Consider the following 20071-nt stretch of genomic DNA (forward strand, 5'->3'; position numbering starts at 1 on the left):
TATACCAAATAATTGAATTTTTCATCACGATAAAACAATTCCATTGGGAAAAAATTCAAAAGCTGTATTTCTTTCACTGTGACCTGTTCTTTTCTTTTGTTGAATTCCATTTCATTTTGTGCCTTTGTTTGCAGAAATAATCTTGCAGATGGCAATTTCCCTTGTAATCAGTGGTTGCGCTATCTGAGTCATCGCCCAGCACGGCGTTGTGGTTAATAGTGCTTGTGCGTTGCTTCCAGGCAGATGTGTTGTGTGCTCTCAAGAACACTGGCTGATAACCTTTCTGGCTTTTCAGACAGTGGGGAGAAATAGGGAAGAATGTGTGTGCTCACCTTGAAACAAGAAAATGGCAAAGGAAGCATAGATTTTATGGTGGATAATTCTGGCTAAATGAAGCGACAGTGTAGCTGTGGGTTAAGGGTCACTATTTTAAATGAATAGTCTTTTGTAGAGTTAGTAGCTGTTCACAATGAGTTTATCATGGTTCCTTATACATTTTGTTTGTTTTTTTGTGGGCATTATTAGCATGGTACATATATTATTGTAATAGTTGAGCATGCGTCCATGCTCATGTCTAATGAAGCAAACTGAGCTCCTTGTACTCTGCTTTCTCTGTTTGTATGTTGGGGGTGGATCCTGACAGAAGATGGAATTGCTGAGGAGAAGGCTCTTTTTGATGTGTCAGTGCAGGATTACTGTAAACAGCCATGTAAAAAGTCAATGGGAGAGTTGGACATCCTGGATTCCGGCAATAGGTTGACTAAATTTCTGACTTAACAATAAAGTTACAGCTATTATATACAGACCAAATTAGTAGTGGTTTTCTTTCAGTATGAATTTTGAAAACTACTATTAACTTTTTAAAATTTAAAAATGATCTCACAATTATATTAGAAATAACAAAATATCAAAATAATATTTCATAAATTTGCCTTTTAAATTAAACAGATTTTAGAAGGTATTGTTTTTTATTAGCTACCTTTAAGTGTTTTGCCACAGATTTATAGGTGAAATACAAGAAAGAGAAATTCACTAATTCATTGAACCAATAAATATTGAATACCTCTCTTTGTCCTGAGTCGTGCCCACCAACGGTCATATTGCATACACTGGAAACATATGCGATAGACTGAGATGTGCATTGATCGTTCGTACAGAAACATTTAAGGGTGCCAACTATCATTAGAAATGGCCGAGGTTTTCAAACATCACAAGGTTAATTTAGTTCTGTATAGTTCTCAAGCATCTTCTCTTTAATTGTCACCACTGATAGACTAAACTTTTGTATTTCATTGAAAGAATTTAGCTCCGTAAAGATTTTCATGGTCTGTTTCTACTCACTGCTTTTAACATTCTTTAACATAAACAAATTCCTTACCTTTGATTTCAGTCAAAGCATCATCCATAAGCTTGATAATTTCACTGTTATGTACATTCTTAAACGGACCTAATTTTATGGGAAGAACAATTTCCAAATTACTAAATTAGCTTTTGATTATGCTTCAGAGAAATAAGCTAATTGGGTGTGCATTGACCATGTGCCAGTCACCAACTATTAGTAATAAGCAAATTAAAGCAGGCCATTAATAAGTTGTTGTGCTTATACTTGCTCAACTGTGTATGCATTTTGTCCTTCAAGTCATGAGATCCAAAATAATTTATGAATAGAGTCTACTGAGGCACCAGACTTAGAAATCATAGTGCTAACTGAAAGCTCTTTATGTGTTGTTCATTGTCCTTCCCTGCTGTGAAGATTGTCTTCTATTTGGTTTATTGCTAAACAGAAACATACATATCTACTTTAATCCACAGAGACAAAAAAAAAACCCACAAACATTAAACCTTATGAAAACAAATTTGGAGAACAATTATTCATGTCATAAAGAAATTTGTATTTTAAAATTGTTTGCCTGTCTTCAAGCCATAGATTTCTTGGCTTGTCTAAAATATGTCTTGGTATATGCAATATGAATTGATTTTATTGTTTCAATGTAAACTTATTTAAAGCAGGATACATTTCAGTGTGTGTTTATGGGAGATTTATGAGACCTGGATAAAATATATTTTATTATTCTTAAAAATTAATTTGTTTATGTTGTAACAAAGGAAACAGTGGTCACTTCCATGGCACAGAACATACAGTTACAATAAGTCCTGTGAACAAACAGAAGACAACTGGTCATAACAGAAAAGTTCTCTCTGTGTCTTTTTTGCTGCATAGGAGACACAGCAAATGAAATGAGATGTAAAACCTCCGAAGCAGAAGGCGGCCAGTCTTTGCAGGTAAGTGACATGCAGTAAGAACCTTTTGGGAGGGAAACTGAGAAAGTCACTACGATGCCACGTTCTCCTGAGGAAGGATAGTAACTGAACTCACACCAAGAAGCAGGTAGTTTATGGAAGCCCGTGATGAGCAGGACTTGGAGTGACTGCCCAAGTGTCATGTCTAGTGCAGGAAATGGGAACTTTTGTAAGGAGGTGAAAAAAGAGAGAGGGAGAGGAAGAGAGGGATAGAGAGGGGAAGGGAGGGAGGAAGGAAGGGGAAAAAGGGAAATTAGGAGGAAGGAAGGGGGCAAAAGAGAGGAATGAATTCTTGAGTTAGAACATTTTGACTATTTTTTAGTGCTTTTTCTTCCTAGCACATTTGAATAGATAATATATGAACCTGTAGAGAATTCTATTGTCTATCTCTGCCTCAGAGAGTACTTCCTGCCTCTTCTGGAGAAAACGCAGCTTACATCTTCTTTTTCCATGAAAATGCTGTTTTCTTCTGCAGGATATGCTAGTATGTTAGGATCCTTTCTGCACAGTGTATTGACGGTGTTTAATCACTGAAGTGATCATCTCTAAGACTTAGGGGAATGTGAAGTAGTAACATCATACTTAAGTGGAAGAGATACCACAATTTTGCAGCTCTCTGCACTGAGACACCCCCACTTCTCCCGTGTAGCAGAAGAGTGCCACTGAATCCAGCTGCAGGGAAGTCAGGGATCTGACCTGTTTGCTTCAGCACGGGCTCCTCAGTGCCTAATACAGAGTAAGTGGTCCAAAAGATCTGATAAATGAATCCATTAATTACAATCAATTAATTAGGAATGAGCTCTAAGTAGAAAGTTACATTTATTTTAAGGGATTTTTAATAATTTTCACTTAGCAAATGTTTTATAATCAAGGGCATTTTTTTCATTCATTCATTTCAGAAATAGTTACTAAACACTGACTGTACCTAAGGCGTTGGGTATGTAGTAATGAAAGAACTGGGCACAAGAACAAAGAAAACTGTCTACCTTTTATTCTGAAGTACCTTGTTCTCTTCAGTTTTAGTCTTTTAGCAGGCTACTATTACAAAGTACTGTAGACTGTATAGTGGCTTACAGAACAGGAAATTATCTCTCTCGGTTCTAGAGCTGGGATGCCCAAGACCAGGGTGCCACCAACCTTGCTGTCTGGTAAGAACCTGTTCACTCTTTAGTTCATATGTGGCACCTTCTCATGCCATGACATAGAGTCCTGACCGTCACCCTTCTTAAAGGAACCATTCCCCCTTCCATCCTCATGACCTAAGTATCTCCCAAAGCCACATCTCTTAATGCTATTACCTTAAGAATTCAGTTTCCACATATCAAAAGGAATGTGGGTACGGAGACGCACATTGAGACGGACCATACTTACACGATGTACTAGAAATGTCTGCATAGCTTGACAGTTTATTGTTGTTGTTATGTTTGCTCATCAGTATGAAGAGTTCCAAAGCTGCTTCCTAAGGAAAGGAGCTTTTTCAGGTGACAGTCTCCAGGTATTTGAACTGTGCTGTTTCTAGACTGTTAGTACATCAGAGCTGATGTATGTTCTCAGATGTGTCAGAAGCACTTTCTGAGCAATGGAGAGGCCAGTGGTTGCTATCAGGAACACAAAGGGAACAGGGATGCTACAAAGGAAACCACACAGTTAAATCATAATACAGGAGGCTATGATTTATCATAGAAAAGCCAAAATTATTTATCTTTACCATAAGCATCTCAAATATAATTCTTTATCTTCCTTCTTTAAAACATTGCTGTATATTCTGCACTGCTTGAACCTTCATGTAAAAACAAACAAGAAGGTACCATCTAATCTGATTGTTTTACACTCTGGAGAGAGGCTCATGACTCCCACAGTGTGTTATCTAGTCAGTGATCCTGAGTTTAAGACGGTCTAACCAGCTGACTACATTTTACTTATATTTAAACATTTCGACCTTAACTTGACCATAGAAGGCTTTACTTGTTGATTTGTGTGTGTGTGTATGTGTGTGTTGCATGTGCGCACACACCCCCCCCCCCACACACACACACATAGCACTACTGTCCAAGTTTTCATCATCTCTTCCTGTCACCATCATCCATGACACGGTGGAGAACTGAATCCCCTGAGGCCCCCTCGACTCCACTCTGTCCTCCACATTCCATCTTTATCCCTTTCAAATCTTGTCATCTTAGCCTCTGTGTCTGGATTCCAACAATCCCCCAGCCTTGTCACTGCTAAGAGCAGTCAAAGCCACCACTTTTTACCAGGTTTCTACCTCCAGGCTTCCCCTAGAGGCCATTCTTTACATAGCTGACAGAAATAAACGTCAGATTGCATCGTTCGGGGACTTGAAATTAGCTGACTACTCTCTACGGAAAATGAGCACAAACAGAGTGGGCCTTGCGGAGAACCCAGGCTCACATCGTTCTCTTTTCTCCCACAGCCCACCTGTGTCCTCCATGCTCTGGTCTTCCTGTCGCTTGATGGTGCTGAGCTTTTTCTCTTCTAGTCCTTTGTGTTCCTGGCCCTCACCCTCATTACCCTTTGTTGTAGTAGAAGTTACATTTATTTGGCTATCATTTCTCATGACAACTTTTGCTAAGTGTCCCTCCCCTAGTCAGCATCACAGAACTTTGTTTCATCTTCTCCACTACATTTATCACTGTCTCAGATCACTTATTTACCACCAGCCACCTGTCTAGAGTTAAAATAGACCTTATATACTCAGATTCACATCTGATGCATAAAATGTGCTGAGAAAAATACGTAACTGATTAATTAATTAATGCCATGATTCACCTACCAAATTAAAAGCCTAAATGCGATTTGGATGCATTTGTCTTAAGCCCTCATTGAGTCTTTACGATTCTACCTACTGAAGGTTTCCTAACGGGCTCCTCTTCCACCAGCATGGTCCTGGCTCTTCGCTTGCCTTTTATGGGATCGGCATTTCTTCCTAAGATCTCTTTCCAAATAGGGGGTTTTGTTACTTATATGCCTCTAAAATGCCATGAAACCTGCAGAGTAAAAGCTTGAACCCAAGCTCTGTTCAACCTCAGTCTCCTCTAGCCATAGACAACCCCAGTGACTTCTTAGGACTGGTGTTCTTCCTGATGACGTTGCTGTAGTGCCAGTTCTTAGAAGATGGAGACCACACCCTCATTAGAGTGGCAGCTTCCTGTGTTAAGTGGTCTTCTTTAACAATGAATCTCTTCATCAAATTCTGTCTTTTGCTTTATGTTAAAAACACAGTTACATCTGGTCTCTAAAAAAAACATGTTTTCTTTTTAACTTCATAGTATTGCCCATTAATAAAATCTTACTTTTGGATTCTTCATTAGCAACAAAACATTTAATTATTTTTAGACAGTTTTGAAGAATGTATATCTGATAAAGAAATTGTAATTATTATACTATCTGAAAGACTCATAATTCACTTAAAAATACTATAAACAATGTAGAAATGGCTGGTTGGCTGGCTGCATGTACTCGGGTTTGTTTATGTGTATACATATGTATGTTTGCAAACATATGTATGTTTATGCATATTTTCATATATATGTTTTGTACAAGTGCATGTGTATGTGTGTACATGTGTACATTTATGTTTGTGTACATGTGTATATTTATGTTTGTGAGTGTACATGTGCACGTGTGTATTTTTTTGTTTATATGTATACATGTGCATGTTTATGTGTGTGTGCATGTGTATATTTATTCAAAACACATGTTGTTCCCTGTGCATGTCATGTGTCAGCCATTCAATAAATGCTTGATTCATCTGTACAAACACTTAGATTAGAGCACAAGGAATTTATCCAGTTCGCAGCTGTAAAACTAACTGTGGACTGGCACCTTACGTGGTAAAATAATGAGGATATATGTACCTTGTAATTCATCTCCCATAACTTTTCTTGCCTATGTTTTTGTGTTTCCAGCTAGGTTTTTTGAGTATGCTAACAGCTAGCTGGAGTTGTGACTTGGTATTGGTAGAATGCTTGTCCAGGACGTGGGGATATCCAAATGCTAAATTGACTCTTGTCTTTCTTATCCAGTTCACCCTCCTCTAGCCATCTTTTGTTGTCTATGTCTTATTCCTTTCTTCAACATTCATTTGTATTTGAATATTTGTCTGTATCCTAACTCTTTTGGCATCACTCATTAAATAAAGGCAATTACAAATCAGATTTTTAAATGATAACATGTTTTTATAAATTATTTGTAAGCAATGATTACCAAGAATCATTTTGTTGTTTGTTTATTTGTTTTGCCAACTAATATTTTAGAATAGCAGTATTTATTTTCAGAAAATAATGGGAGTATTTTCAACTTTATTCTACACATAATTCTTGTATTTCAAACAAGTATTTCCCTGAAATTAATACACAGTGGCAGATAAACTAAACATAGTATGGTAATTAAATTTCATTTTATAGCTAATATATTTAGGTGTACTTTTTTCCTTTTTAATGATTTTTTTCAACTTAAAATATAATTACATCATTTTCTACCTCATCTTTCCTTTCTTCAGCCTTTCCCATGTACCACCAACCCTTGCTCTTTCTCTCGTTTATGGCTTCTTTTTCTTTAAGTGTGTGCGTGTGTGTGTGTGTGTGTGTGTGTGTGTGTAAATGTATGTGTGTATATATGTAAGTGTTTATATATATTTCTAAAAATATAAATACAGCATGCTTATTCCTTATCTTACTTGTATGCATATGATTTCAGGACTGACCGGTTAGGATTGTCTACCAACGGGTGGTCTCTTCCCTGAGCAAGGCTGTTTCCCCGAGTGCTCTCAGCATTCCTAATTGCCTGTAGTTCTTTGTGTTTGGTGGCCCTGTAAGATTGCCCCCTTCCATACTAGTGTGTGTATTGGTGTCATCCTTGCTCAGGTCTTGTTTAGGTAACCATGTTTGTGAGATTTCATGGGTGTGTAGCTTCTGGCATTTCTGGGAGATAAAATCTCACAGCAGACTTCTTGCACCTCTGTGTCTTACATTCTTCCCACCCCATCTTCTGGGATGTTCCTTTACCCTTAGGTGTAGGAGTTGTGTTGCAGATTTATCAGTTGGGGCCGGGTACCACATGGTTACTTGTTCTCTGCATTTTGGTTTGCTGTAGTTTTCTGTCTCCATCTGTTATAAGGAGAAATTTCTTTGATTAGAGATGAGAGCTACATTTACCTGTGGGTTTTAGGATAAATCCCTAGAATGCAGTTAGGAATTACACTGGTTTAGTAAAGTGCCAGTAGTGGGTTCTCAAAGATCCCTGATTTCACTAGCCTTGAGTAGCTGGCTAGCTTTCCAGTACCAGGCATGTTTTCCTTCCTATTGAACAAGTCTTAAGCACAATTGGAGAGTTGTTGATTATTACCACCAAGGTCTGCATGGCACTGCTGCACCTTTAGGTTATTGTGCTATGCTGACCATTCATAGGCATTGTAGTTCGGGGGTGGGGGGGAGGCCCGGATTGTTAGTTGCTTTCCTCCTTCAGAAGCTTGCATGATGCCTTCTGTTATCATGAAAGCTAGTCTTCAGGGAAAATGCTTTCAGGTTAGATTCAGCTCAAATCCTCTAGGTCCTGTGTCCAAAATGCATGGTATCTTCAACAACAGGAACTTACCTTCTAAAGGATCTTTTTGTATTTGTTTTGCCCCCATAATATAGGACTTTCTTGTACAAGAATTAGGAGGCTTGCAAAATAACAGACTCAAAAAGACAGCAGATATTTCTCTCATATGCAGAATCTAGATATTTAAAAAAAAACGATATGAAAGTAAATGGGGGACTGTGCACAGAGGAAGGGGAGGGAAAGAGGGTCATAGGTAAGTATGATCTGAGGTCACAGTATGCATGTATCAAAATGTCATAATAAACTATTACTTTGTACAATAAATATAGACTATTTAAAAAGTTAATTACGTGGTGTTTAAAGATTTTATTCAAGTCATGAATACATTGCTACTTTTCTAACTTTTTGTATTATAATTTGTGAAATTTTTCTTTGCAAGAAATATGGAAATCTTGGTAGCTCCATAACGAAGTATAAGATTTTAAAACAAGTTTCCTTAGCCAAAGAATATAAACCATGAAGAATAAAGAAACAGTGTAGTAGAGAATTGTGGAGTCACAACAGAATAGACAAACCACATGCTAGTCAGCACCTTTCCACACAGCGATATTGCAAAACATCATTTATAGCAACTTAATTGAGGTCTTACTGTATTTGAAGGGGTTCTACTCAAACTCCATATTCTTAATAAGATTAAATAAATCAAAATAATTACCTTACAACTGACTTTACGAACGTATAACATCAGTAACCCTTCACATTGAGAATATTTAATCAGGCATTGTTCTCTTTATAAAGTCTGAGTTTAGAGGCATACACATTATCATAGAATGTGGCTTACATTACCTTATTTCAGCCCTACAGTTTTCAGATCCTAATTTTAAATATATCAAATGATATTTACATTCCATAGTTGCTTAAATTGTAAGGTGGTTACACCAGTGCAGTGGTTCTTAACAACCCCTTTGGGGGTCGGTCATATATCAGGTATCCTGCATATCCGATATTTACATATGATTCCAAAATTGCACTTATAAAGTAGCAACAAAATAATTTTATGGTTGGGGGTCATCACAACATGAGGAACTTATTAAAGGGTCTCAGCATTAGGAAGGTTGAGAACCACTAGTGTAGTGTGTGACAAATTACAGGTAATCACCAGAAGAGTAAGATGTGTTTTTAAACATGTATTTGTGTATGTGTGTTTGTATGTGTATGTATGTATGTATGTATGTATGTATGTATGCATGTGTATGTATGTATATATGTATGTATGTTTGTGTATGTATGTGTGTGTGTATATGTGTGTATGTGTGTATATGTGTGTGTGGGTGGTGGTGGGAGGAAAAACATACGTGCCATGGTACATGTGTGGAGATCAGATCTGGTTGTCTTCTTTTACCGCGTTGCTGCCAGGATCGAGCTATGGATGTGAGGCTTGGCAGAAAGTACCTTTACCTGCTGAGCCATCCTGCCAGCCTGAGAGAATAAAGTAAGATTCTTGAGACCTGAGGGAATGTAATTTATACAAGGAACTTTTTGGTATCGTGATGAATGCTCAAATGCTAAAGAAAACACTAGCAAAAAGATAATTGAATTAATTTAAAATATGTAGGTCATAGTTAGTTAATTATAAGATAATTTAGTCACAGAAAGATCTGATGAATAACTATTTGAATTTTATCATTGCCTACCTAAAGCTAGTTTAGACTGGTTAATAAATAATAATTTTCTGACTTCTCACCCAAATGCGTTTTTTTAAATATCAGACTGCTCCATTTATTTAAACAAGTATTTCATAAAAATATCTTGAGTGAAGCTCTGTTAAACATTCTGTGTGCTTGAAAATGTCCTGGATTATACTCCTAAGAGTTCACCATCTGAAGAACAAGAAGACAGTTGGCCATGACTGAACTCCAGGACTAAACATACAATGATGTCTTTTGGAGACAACCATCACTCAGGAAAATTTGAGGCTATTAGAGAGATAATCATTAACTAACAGAATCAACACTACTGTCCTTAAGTGTGAAGGCATTTATAATGCACAGAGATGAAATTATGCAAATATTTGAGATACAAGGATGATATATTCTGAGAATTACAATTAGATTATAACTAAATTATATATGGAATCATACTATGGCAATTAGTTTTAACTATGTCTGTCACTTAATCTCATTTTAAGTCATTAAGATGAATATTCCGTTTGCATTTGAAGATCTTTTTAAGCGTTTATTGTCGAATCTATAATCTATTAACTTCCCGGTTTTTATTGTGTTTCCTGGAAGGCAGTGAAAAGCCCAAAGTTCAATGAAAACTTTTCTAACAGTAAGTAAGAAGACAAAAGGAGTTAAGTCATTACAACAACCTTTTACATTTTGTGTGCTCAGATCTGAGCATAAAATGCTGGCACTCCTCTGGTTTACTTGGCTAATACTGACCATCTCTGCTGTAGTCTGTCAGAGTGGCCTGTGGGGTCTCAGGTCAGCATGCAAGCCCGTGAGCTGCCTTCTGTAATTTCGTGAGGGCTTGTTAGCCTGGAATTTAGTTTGTTTTTGTATTCATTTATGGTTATTATTGTTGTGATTTTTTTTCAAGTTATTTTTATGACAAGAATCGATGATTCTTACCAATTAGCCATAAACCATTTTGGTTTTAGAGATTTAAATAATTTAACTCCTTTGCAATGTCATTTTATTTAAAAGGCCAACAAGTGGTAAAGATGTGAGTATTCTCCTGATTGTTGGGTAATGTGGCCAATAACTGGATCCTAGAAGAAAACCCAAGTTCCTGAACTTTGACAAAATCAAAAAATAAGCAGGAGGCCAGGTGGTGGTGGCGCACGCCTTTAATCCCAGCGCTCGGGAGGCAGAGACAGGCGGATCTCAGTGAGTTCCAGGACAGGCTCCAAAGTACACAGAGAAACACTGTCTTGAGGGGGAAAAAAAAAAGCAGGAAAAGGAAGTAGTTTCTTTTAACACGTGCATACTGAGTGTTAATGAAAAGTCAGGACGGCCATTTTCAGACTCCATGTCTGTTTCCAATGGTGTAACATTTTGTACTTTGGAGCCTGCTCTGTTCATTAATACAAAAGAACAACTAACCTCACTAGGGGCTTGACGTCCAGCTCACAGGAAAACACTGGGTAGTAATTAAAACAAAGAACAGGTCCCATCTTTACATTTAGTTTAACATCACATAATGTAGTAGCCACTTGCTTTTAAAAATTAGGCATGGAAGCCTATCTCAGTATTTATATCACATGAAGGGATGATGCTGTTTCTGACAGATTGTGCTCAAGGTAAGGCATTAACTTAATTTCACTTATTTCTTACAGCTACTAATTAGACTACCAGGAAAAAAAAGAGTTAATTGTATGACTTATCCCTTAGTTTTATTGGACAATGCCAACTTATTCGATTAAAAAAGCCTGAGTATGTTTAATAAATGTTATCCACAGTCTGTTTACTTTCGTTTCTAACCTGAGTAGTGAACTCTTGCGGAAGTCTGAGAGACCTGTTCCTCTGGGTTCCTTTCAAGACCTGTAGGTGAAGCAGCTGTGCTTCGGCTCTGCCAGCCCTGGGGTAGCTGATTAGAAGTGATGACCCACTGAAAAAGGCACAAATGCCACTCCCCTGTTCTAAAGCCAGACGAGTGAATTGGACTTACGTTTTTCTACTTTCCACCTCCTCTCCTGATGACTTTAATGTTCTGTTAATGATAGATAGCATAATTCTAAGTGAATATAGGTTTCCAGAGACCTCTTTCATGTTTCCATACCTCAAATTATGTTATAAATTACCATAGTTTAACATCTTAATGATCTTTGAATAACGTTGTCACTTATTCTGTGAGTCCATATTATTACTCATATGGCAACAACTGAAAGCGAGTTTTTAAAGAGCTCAGGCAAAGCAGACCTTCTGTGTAGAAGGGACTGGTCCACATGCATTTATTATCCATCAGCCTCTGCTTCCTAGTATACTTAACTATTTTCTTTGTGGAATGAAGGGATAAACTTTGTATAATTATTTTAAATCCTTTAACTTTTGAAGCATCAACTTAGGGGTTGTAGAGCACTGAAATCAGCAGAATCACATTATGGTAAGCAGAGAGAAGCTATTGGATAAACATTCATGATAATGAAATTCGTAAAGGTCCTTCTGTGAAGGGAAATGTAATACTTGAATTAGTCACATACTTCCTCTCGAAAGGGTGACAAGTTGATCTGTTCCCCAACCTTCAAGACTGGTGGTTTTCTTGAGAAAGCCTTTTATGTTGGGCAGTCTTTTGCTTGTTGCAAAGGACCATACAATTAGCATGAAATGGAGGATATTGTTTAAATCTGATGAATAAGTGCTCCTTTCTGTGGCTCATATGCATGTATGGGAGAGATCTCCGTCCCCTCAGTGTTCTCTCTAGCAGCCACTCCATAAGCTACGCCTCATTCTGATAGGTACCTTGATGAAGAAAGGAGTCTGGAAGTCATAAAAGTCGGGTTAATGTACAGAGAAAGAGCCACAGTAGCCTGGAATAGTCGGGCCTCCACCTTTCCTGCATTCCACAGTTGCTCAGCACACTCTTGTTATGGCCGTCAGTAGAGGACATATTAATAAGACCCCTATGACCACGAAAAAGATTTTCTCGTATCTGTTTTAAGTTTCTGTCATTTATTATAAATGTATGCTTCCTTTTTAAATTGTTTTGAGTAACATATTTAGAAAATGTTTTATGCCTATACATTCTTGTTGAACTATTTGCATTTTAGAAATATAACAGATGGGCCGGGCGGTGGTGGCGCACACCTTTAATCCCAGCACTCGGGAGGCAGAGCCAGGCGGATCTCTGTGAGTTCGAGGCCAGCCAGGGCTACCAAGTGAGTTCCAGGAGAGGCACAAAGCTACACAGAGAAACCCTGTCTCAAAAAAAAAAAAAAAAAGAAGAAATATAACAGACAACTTTGATATTGTATTTGATACTTATGACCTGTCAGTGACCACCACTTAATATTTCCTTAAGTTGTTACTATTCCATTTCGTTAATTAGGCGTGACTCATTGATTTAAAAGATGAGATCCCACTGCTAATGGGAAATTTTTCATAGCTGAAGCTAGTTAAGTTTACATTTTTATATTACATTTTCTAATTCTCTCATGTGTGGCTAGTGGCGTTCCCTAAAGGAACCAAAATGCCACCAAAAATATAATAGATATTTTATCCAGCTACCTTTTCACTTAGAAGGTACTACTTTATAAATTATAATTGTTACTTTAGTAATAAAAGTAATACAGGTCCACTGCTTCCCAAGTACTGGGTTTAAAGGTGTGTGCCACCATGCTGGCAGTGGGTCCTTTTTAGGATACATTTGTCCCATGTAATATTTGGGACATACTCAGAAAGTTATCTCTAATTGGCCTGACAACTCTTAACTCAGAAGACTTCAGAGTTCTGCTTGGCCTGCCTATGCTCTGCTGTTTGCTCATTCTGCCCCACTGTGCCTGGAGATAGAGTGGTAATGCACATGCATTCTGAGCCCCGGTGTGCTTTAAGTATGTGCCCTGACTTGCACACATATTTGGGGGAGATAAGAAGGGTCAGATTATATTTTTCACCTTGCCTTCTTTTCATTTTTTTAAGAGAAAATACTTGCATATGAATACTAATACAGCTAAAGGGTTACCTACAGCCAATGTGTTTTCTTCTGTTATTATTTTGGCTTGTTTAGTGTGAAATTCCTAATCATATAATCACAGATTCAAAACATCGAATGAACCCTTAAAAACATGCATTTCCTGTGAACAGTGAGGCTTCTGGGTTGAGAGAGAGACAGAGAAAGAGAGACAGAGACAGAGACAGAGACAGAGAGACAGAGGAAAGAAGGAAAGAAGGAAGGCAGGAAGGAAGCCTGCCAACAGATGAAGCATGGCATTGGCCGGGCTTCTAACCAGCTCCGTTCCCCCACCCCGACCCCCACCTTTTTTTCTGTCTTTTCCTCAGTATTCCAGTGCTACAGCAACAGCTTGTATTTGTAGTGCCGCAACCATTCATCTCCTGAGCTTTCTGTGTACTTTGGTCTGCCTAGGATGAACATCCCTTTACCTTGTTACAAAATCTTCTTTCATCCTTGAAGATCCCGTGTAGGTATCATTTCTTCTGTGCAGCTTTCCCTGACCGTTCTTCACCCTTGGTGTAAATTCTGCTGTCCTACTTCAGCTTCAGGGTACGGTAGTGATAACACGCACATCGCCGCAGCATGTTGTTAGAACCTCCCTATCTCTTGGAGACACTTGGAAGAGTTTTGAAGGTAGGGCATGATTGGAATCATCATTTTGAGTTTCTAGTACTTAGTCCAAAGTCTCAAAAACAATAAACTTTGAGAAACGTTTTCATGCTTAATAGAGCAACTGTCTCCTTGGCAAAGCTTCAGGCATACCTGCTTTTTCTAAACTGACCTTGTTTCTTCTGCTACCAGATTTCTTAGTGCCCACAGGTTTTTTTTTTCCACAATCGGACAAATATGAAAATGACTCTAAGGATTCAGCTGGATAGTTAATATACTCACACGTGAATTTTTAATATTTGGGGTTAAAGTGTGCCCTTATGGAGGTGGTCATACAGTATTTTATGATTAAATGAGGTAAGTGTGCCTTTGGTACTCCTGTTTTTCACATACTTGTCTCATCTCCTCATCTCTCCCATCCCTCCTTTCCCTTCGGTATCACTTCATCTCTTCTCTCCCCTTTCTCTTTTAGTGTCCTCCATTAAGGCTGTCATCAGTGTGTCTCTTTCTAGGAATGAAGTGGAAAAATAGTCTTCCTACATAAAACATAACGGGCCTTGAGTTTCATCCCTCTAGAGCCTACACAGCTACCTAAGATACCTGATTCACAGTGATCTAGTCAATTATATTGATAGCTTGAAATGTGACTCTTCTCAGACTGTATTTGCATTTTAACAGAAGCCTTCAATCCCCAATCTTCAAAGAATGAATGATATTAACATGATATACAACTTTATAGAAAGTATAGGGGAAATGTTTTTGAGAAAGCTTTTTTTTTTTTTTTTTTTTTTTTTGGTTTTTCCGAGACAGGGTTTCTCTGTATAGCTTTGTGCCTTTCCTGGAACTCGTTTTGGAGACCAGGCTGGCCTCAAACTCACAGAGATCCTCCTGGCTCTGGCTAGGCTCACAACCAAAAATATAAAAGCTATTTTTAATCACTTTTCAAAGAGTATGATAAGTGCCTCAGATTATATAGATGAATGAGGAAGTCCATTTATCTGTTCAAGTAATGGACCGTTCTGAACTGGTGACTTAAACCAGGGGTTGGCTTTTCTTCATCTGAAAATGTCCCAAGTTGGGCAGTTGAAAAATAGTATAATGGCTCCTTAATCAATGTCTCAGACTTTTCTGTCCCCCTGCGTCGCCACCTCTAATGTGTCAACCCATGTGCCATTGGTTCCAAGCTGGCCACTGCGTCTCCCTCCTCCTCCAGGGGAGGGCTGGCAAAACCTTAGAGAGAATCGGCCTTTTAAGTGAGTTTTTGAAAGTCTGATCCAGCAGCTTTCCTTTGCATCTCATAAACTGCCACTTTCAGCAAGGGAGGCCAGGAAATGTTACTCACTAGACACATTACTAACCTGCCAAGAGATTTCTCTACAATTAAGGGAACAGTCCACTAATGTGTGACTAGTAGCCATAAGACAATTCAAATTAAGTCAAATAATTTACCTTTTCCCTTTTAATATTACTTAGTTCTAAATTTTGGTTTGGTCTGTATTTCAATAGAGTGTTCTAAGATGAAGTTATCTTAATGAGTTTGAGACTATTGAGATAATCTAGTGTGCCCACTGGCTGTATGATGTGTGATCACTGCCAAGGGAGGCAAATGAATCATTCTGTCAGCTCTTTGCCAATCTATGGGTGCAGACATACACGTGTGAAAATGGAGTCAACAGAATTGTAATATGATGTTATACTGATCATATAGTGAAACATAACCTTGCTTAGTGTAGACCAAATTCTTAATACAGAACGTGATCACTGTAGCTTCAATAGCTAAGGAAGACCTGCAGGATTTAGGACACCAGTAAGGTTATCAAGAAACGAGAATAACAGGCCACTCACACATGGCACTTTTTACCTCGTTTTAGTACATTTATACTGCTATCTTTATATTATTCAAGTCATTTTAATGTTTAATAAGTGTTTCTTAATATTTAAATGGATTCTTTTTTGAAAAAAATTTTCATGTAATATATTCTGATCATTTCTCCACCCTTAGATTCTTCCTAGATCTTCCCTACTACCCCACCCACCCCCTTCTACTTTCTATCTTTCTCTCCCTCTTTAAAAAACAAATTGGCAAACAAAACAAACTAGAATATTAAAAAAATCTCTCTCTCACACACACACACAAGAAACATACACACAAACAAAGCCCATAAAAACAAAATATCACAAAAACAGAAATAAATGGATTTGTGTGTGTGTGTGTGTGTGTGTGTGTGTGTTTCCTGGCTGGCACCAAATTTATGGTCTTTATATCCCATCTGAGTGCTGAGAGAATAAGCATGAGCAACTTCACTCACTTGACTTTGATTCGTAACACCTTAGTACATATATCTGAAGAGAAAATTGTATGGTGTTGTCATACGTGTAAAACTGACTTTACTTGTAAACTAAAAGGTAACTTTATCACCATATATGCATTATGCCAAATAATGGGTTTCGTGGTGACATTTTCATACATGTATGTCTCATGCTTTGATTGTGTTCACCCCCACCACCTCTGTCTTCCCACCTGCCCTTTCTACTGGTCTCCTCTCTTCGTAAATAGCCCCCTTCTCTCTCATCACAGACAGGTCCCGTTGACTTTCATGCTTGCCAATACGTGTGAGGCCAGTGCCGAGGAGGACAGAGGCACCAGATCCCCTTGGAGCTGGAGTTTGCAGGTGCTTCTGAGCTGCCTAACGTGGGTGCTGGGAACTGAATTGGGGTCCCGTGGGAGCAGCACACACTCTTAAATGCAGAGCCACCTCTCTGTCATGCAGGCATTTTCTTATGAATGCTCTTCCTCTGGGAGATATCTATTATTAGGATTATAAGGAGCATTCCATGCTTAGGACTCTAGCAATTTTCATAACAAAAATTGCGGAGATAATGGTAAATTATTTAGTAGATATGTCTTTCCTAATATTCATTTCAGATTGTTGTTGATTGAAGAACAGCCACCTCTTCCACACTGGCCTGCTCATCCCAGGCTAGCAGCAGTAACTAACTCTGTACAGGTTTAGGGAACAGATGGTTTTCTTTGGTTTTAATTTTTTTTTAATGTATTCATTCAGCAAGAAATTTTTAAGAATCTTCTTGGACCGTGGCTTACAGGAGGCAGGGGAACAAGATCCTCAGTGATTACAAGTCATGTGACTGGGGAAGAAAGGCAGCTCATTGTTCTTTAAGAGTAAATGAACAGGGATGGGGGATGATGTCTCGGTCACTAAAATGCCCACCACATAAGCATGAGGACCTGAGTTCAGATCCTTAGGAGCCCTGTAAAGATGTGGATGTGACAGTGCTTGTCTGTAACCCTCGTGCTTGGGGGGGGGGGGGGGGGGGGGGAGACAAAGACAGGCAGATCCTTGGACCTCATTAGCCAGCAAGCTCCACACACAGTGAGAGACCCTGCCTCCAGAAAGTGAGATGGAGTGAGAAAGCCAGCCGACACTGACCTCTGTCTCTCTCTCTGTCTCTGTCTCTCTCTCTCTCTCTCACACACACACACTCATTTGTACACACATAAACCATATACTCAATACGTATGTTACACCCTTATAAAAATATGTAGAAGAAATTAATAAACAAATAGAAAAGGTGTTGAAACCTGATCTAGAATATAATCATAGTGTTTTAGGTGTCAGATTATAGATCTGGCATGCTCCACTTTTGTTTTAAAGGAAAATTCATGTCATGTTCTAATTGCATGGGCATTGTACCTAAAAACAATTTTCTTTTTCATTGATGGAAAATATTAATGATACAATGGTACACGTGTCAGTTCTACTAATAGTAACCAGATGAAGGAAGCATTAGAAAGGCTTGCAATGCCAGCCTTCGGGAACCCTGGTCACAGAGGTGAGGTGCACTCCAGTCAAGGAGGATGTTTTCTCCCTTCTTTATTGGAATTATTCACTAGGACATGTCAGAGCACCTCTTGTCTGTCCTCTCTCTTACCCCTCAGGGCCACAGATCAGGCAGCCCCTCATCACCTCATTTCTTTATCACTGTTTTCTGTGAGATCTTTCGTCTTCACTTTTGACCTCCTCTGTTCCTAACACACAGTTATAGACTTGTCTACTTTAAAAACAAAATGAGGAAAGGAAGACAAAGTGACATAATTTTTTCCCACCTCAGATCTGTGACTTCTGCATTCCATAAGAACACTTGCACATATGCTGCAGCTCTCCCAGCCCCTCTAGGTCTGCATCGACCTTCACAGAGTGCTGGAGTCGCTTACCCACTTCCCAGCTTGGCCCAGGCCTGCACAGCATTCTGCCTTTCCTTGCTGTGTGCTTCGTGTATAATACCCTTTTCATCGCAGCCATCATGGAAGCCGGCCCCTCACGCCCAGCCCAGGAAGTGACTCTCCCAGAAGCCCTCCGAGGTCTCTCACAAGTTAGTTCTCTGCTGGAAGCACTCTCTCACTGCACTGATATTTGCCTCTCAGGTATGAAAAACAAATCATGTTACATGATCTATTGTCTCTCTCTTTTAAATTTCTTTTCTTTTCTTTTTGTCTTTCTTCTGTGAGTGTACAGTGATTTTGAACCAACTTTGAAACAGACACTTTATTTTTCCTGATTCTCATCTTGAGCAGGTTCTGTTTCTACTTTCCTTGTATTGACTTTGAGCCAATGTCTGCTATAGTCTCCCTCAAAACCTTTGTAGAGGGAGACAGTAGAGCATCTTCAGTGCATAAAAGTGCATAGAGCAGAAGTTCTGTGAGAGGTGGGCCTTGGCATTGCTCTTCTTTGTATCTTCCACTAGTGTGGCCTTAATGGGCAGATGAACTGAACTGAACTGAAGCAGAGAATTTGTAATTATTTCTGATGTGTAAGGAAATCATCCAAACATTTCCTGATGGGGCTACAAGAATTTTTTTTAGTTATACAAGACAAATTCAGTGCTGTGAATATAGCTTAATGGTAAAGAGCTTGCCTGATATATATGATGCCTTAGACTTAATCCCCAGTCTGAAATAAGTAAATAAACAAACCAATCCTTAAAGTGTGTTTGGTTGTTAAATGTGTATCTTGAGTCTTAAGACACTGAAGTTACACTGAATACCAGTGATGTGCTGATGTCTATATAGATAATTATATTACATTGTGTTGGGTTAGGTATTCTGGTAATGGACATTAGATACTACTGACTAGTAATTTCCTGTGTATCTAAATAACTACATTGAGGTAGAATTAGTTTTACTTTATAAAAATCCTTCAGTCATGTTTTTAGGTCCAACTCATCCTCATGCCATTCTTCCTAGAGCCAGAACATTCCAAATATCATTCTCTAACAGAAACTTATTCTTTTACATGGTTATAAAGATATTGTTAGTAGCATATCATATAATTTTCTGTACTTTTAAAAACTGATTGTATTATTTGGTCAGAAAAATCAAACTAAAGAGCAGTGAGTTTTTACTTCTTAGCTCCAGTCTCTCAGTGTCCATTTGAATAAAAGAAGTAGGCAATAGAAAGATGGCTCAGCAGTTAAGAGTGTTTGCTTCTCTTTCATGGGACCCAACTTCAGTTCCCTCACAACCACTTGTAACTATAGGTCCAGGATCATCGGATACTCTCTTCTGGCCTTGTAAGGCTTACACACACACACAAGTTTTTTTCACACACACACAAAAAAAAAATGCATGAAAGAAGTCAGCATTATCTGTAAATCATGGGCCGTTTTCAAGCCTTAGAAATTGCATGGTGAAGTTCTGTATTGTTTTTAAACTTGTTTTTGCTGCTTATGTGAACTAAGCTCTGTATTTGAGCATCTCCGATGACTTGAGTCAGTGTTGAGAGAAGAACTGCACGCTCCCATTGTGGTTTCTGGACAATTACCCAATCTTGCTGTGTTTCCTCATTGACATCATTGAGATAACTGCCGTTCATACCTTACAGGAGTATTGTCAGACTAGTGTTTGTGA

The 20071-nt window shown here is 38.4% G+C and overlaps 1 protein-coding gene across 2 annotated transcripts in view; it reads left to right on the forward strand.

Annotated features, from left to right (window-relative positions):
• Umad1 (UBAP1-MVB12-associated (UMA) domain containing 1) overlaps nucleotides 1-20071 on the forward strand; it is a 183269-nt gene that overhangs the window by 127113 nt on the left and 36085 nt on the right. For both annotated transcript variants that reach the window (XM_059257368.1, XM_059257369.1), the window contains exon 3: nucleotides 2222-2283. In XM_059257368.1, the coding sequence (XP_059113351.1) occupies nucleotides 2222-2283 (62 nt within the window). The remainder of the gene's footprint in view (nucleotides 1-2221; nucleotides 2284-20071) is intronic.

The sequence above is a fragment of the Peromyscus eremicus genome, chromosome 3 (assembly GCF_949786415.1).
Source record: "Peromyscus eremicus chromosome 3, PerEre_H2_v1, whole genome shotgun sequence".
NCBI classification, from domain to species: Eukaryota; Metazoa; Chordata; class Mammalia; order Rodentia; family Cricetidae; genus Peromyscus; species Peromyscus eremicus.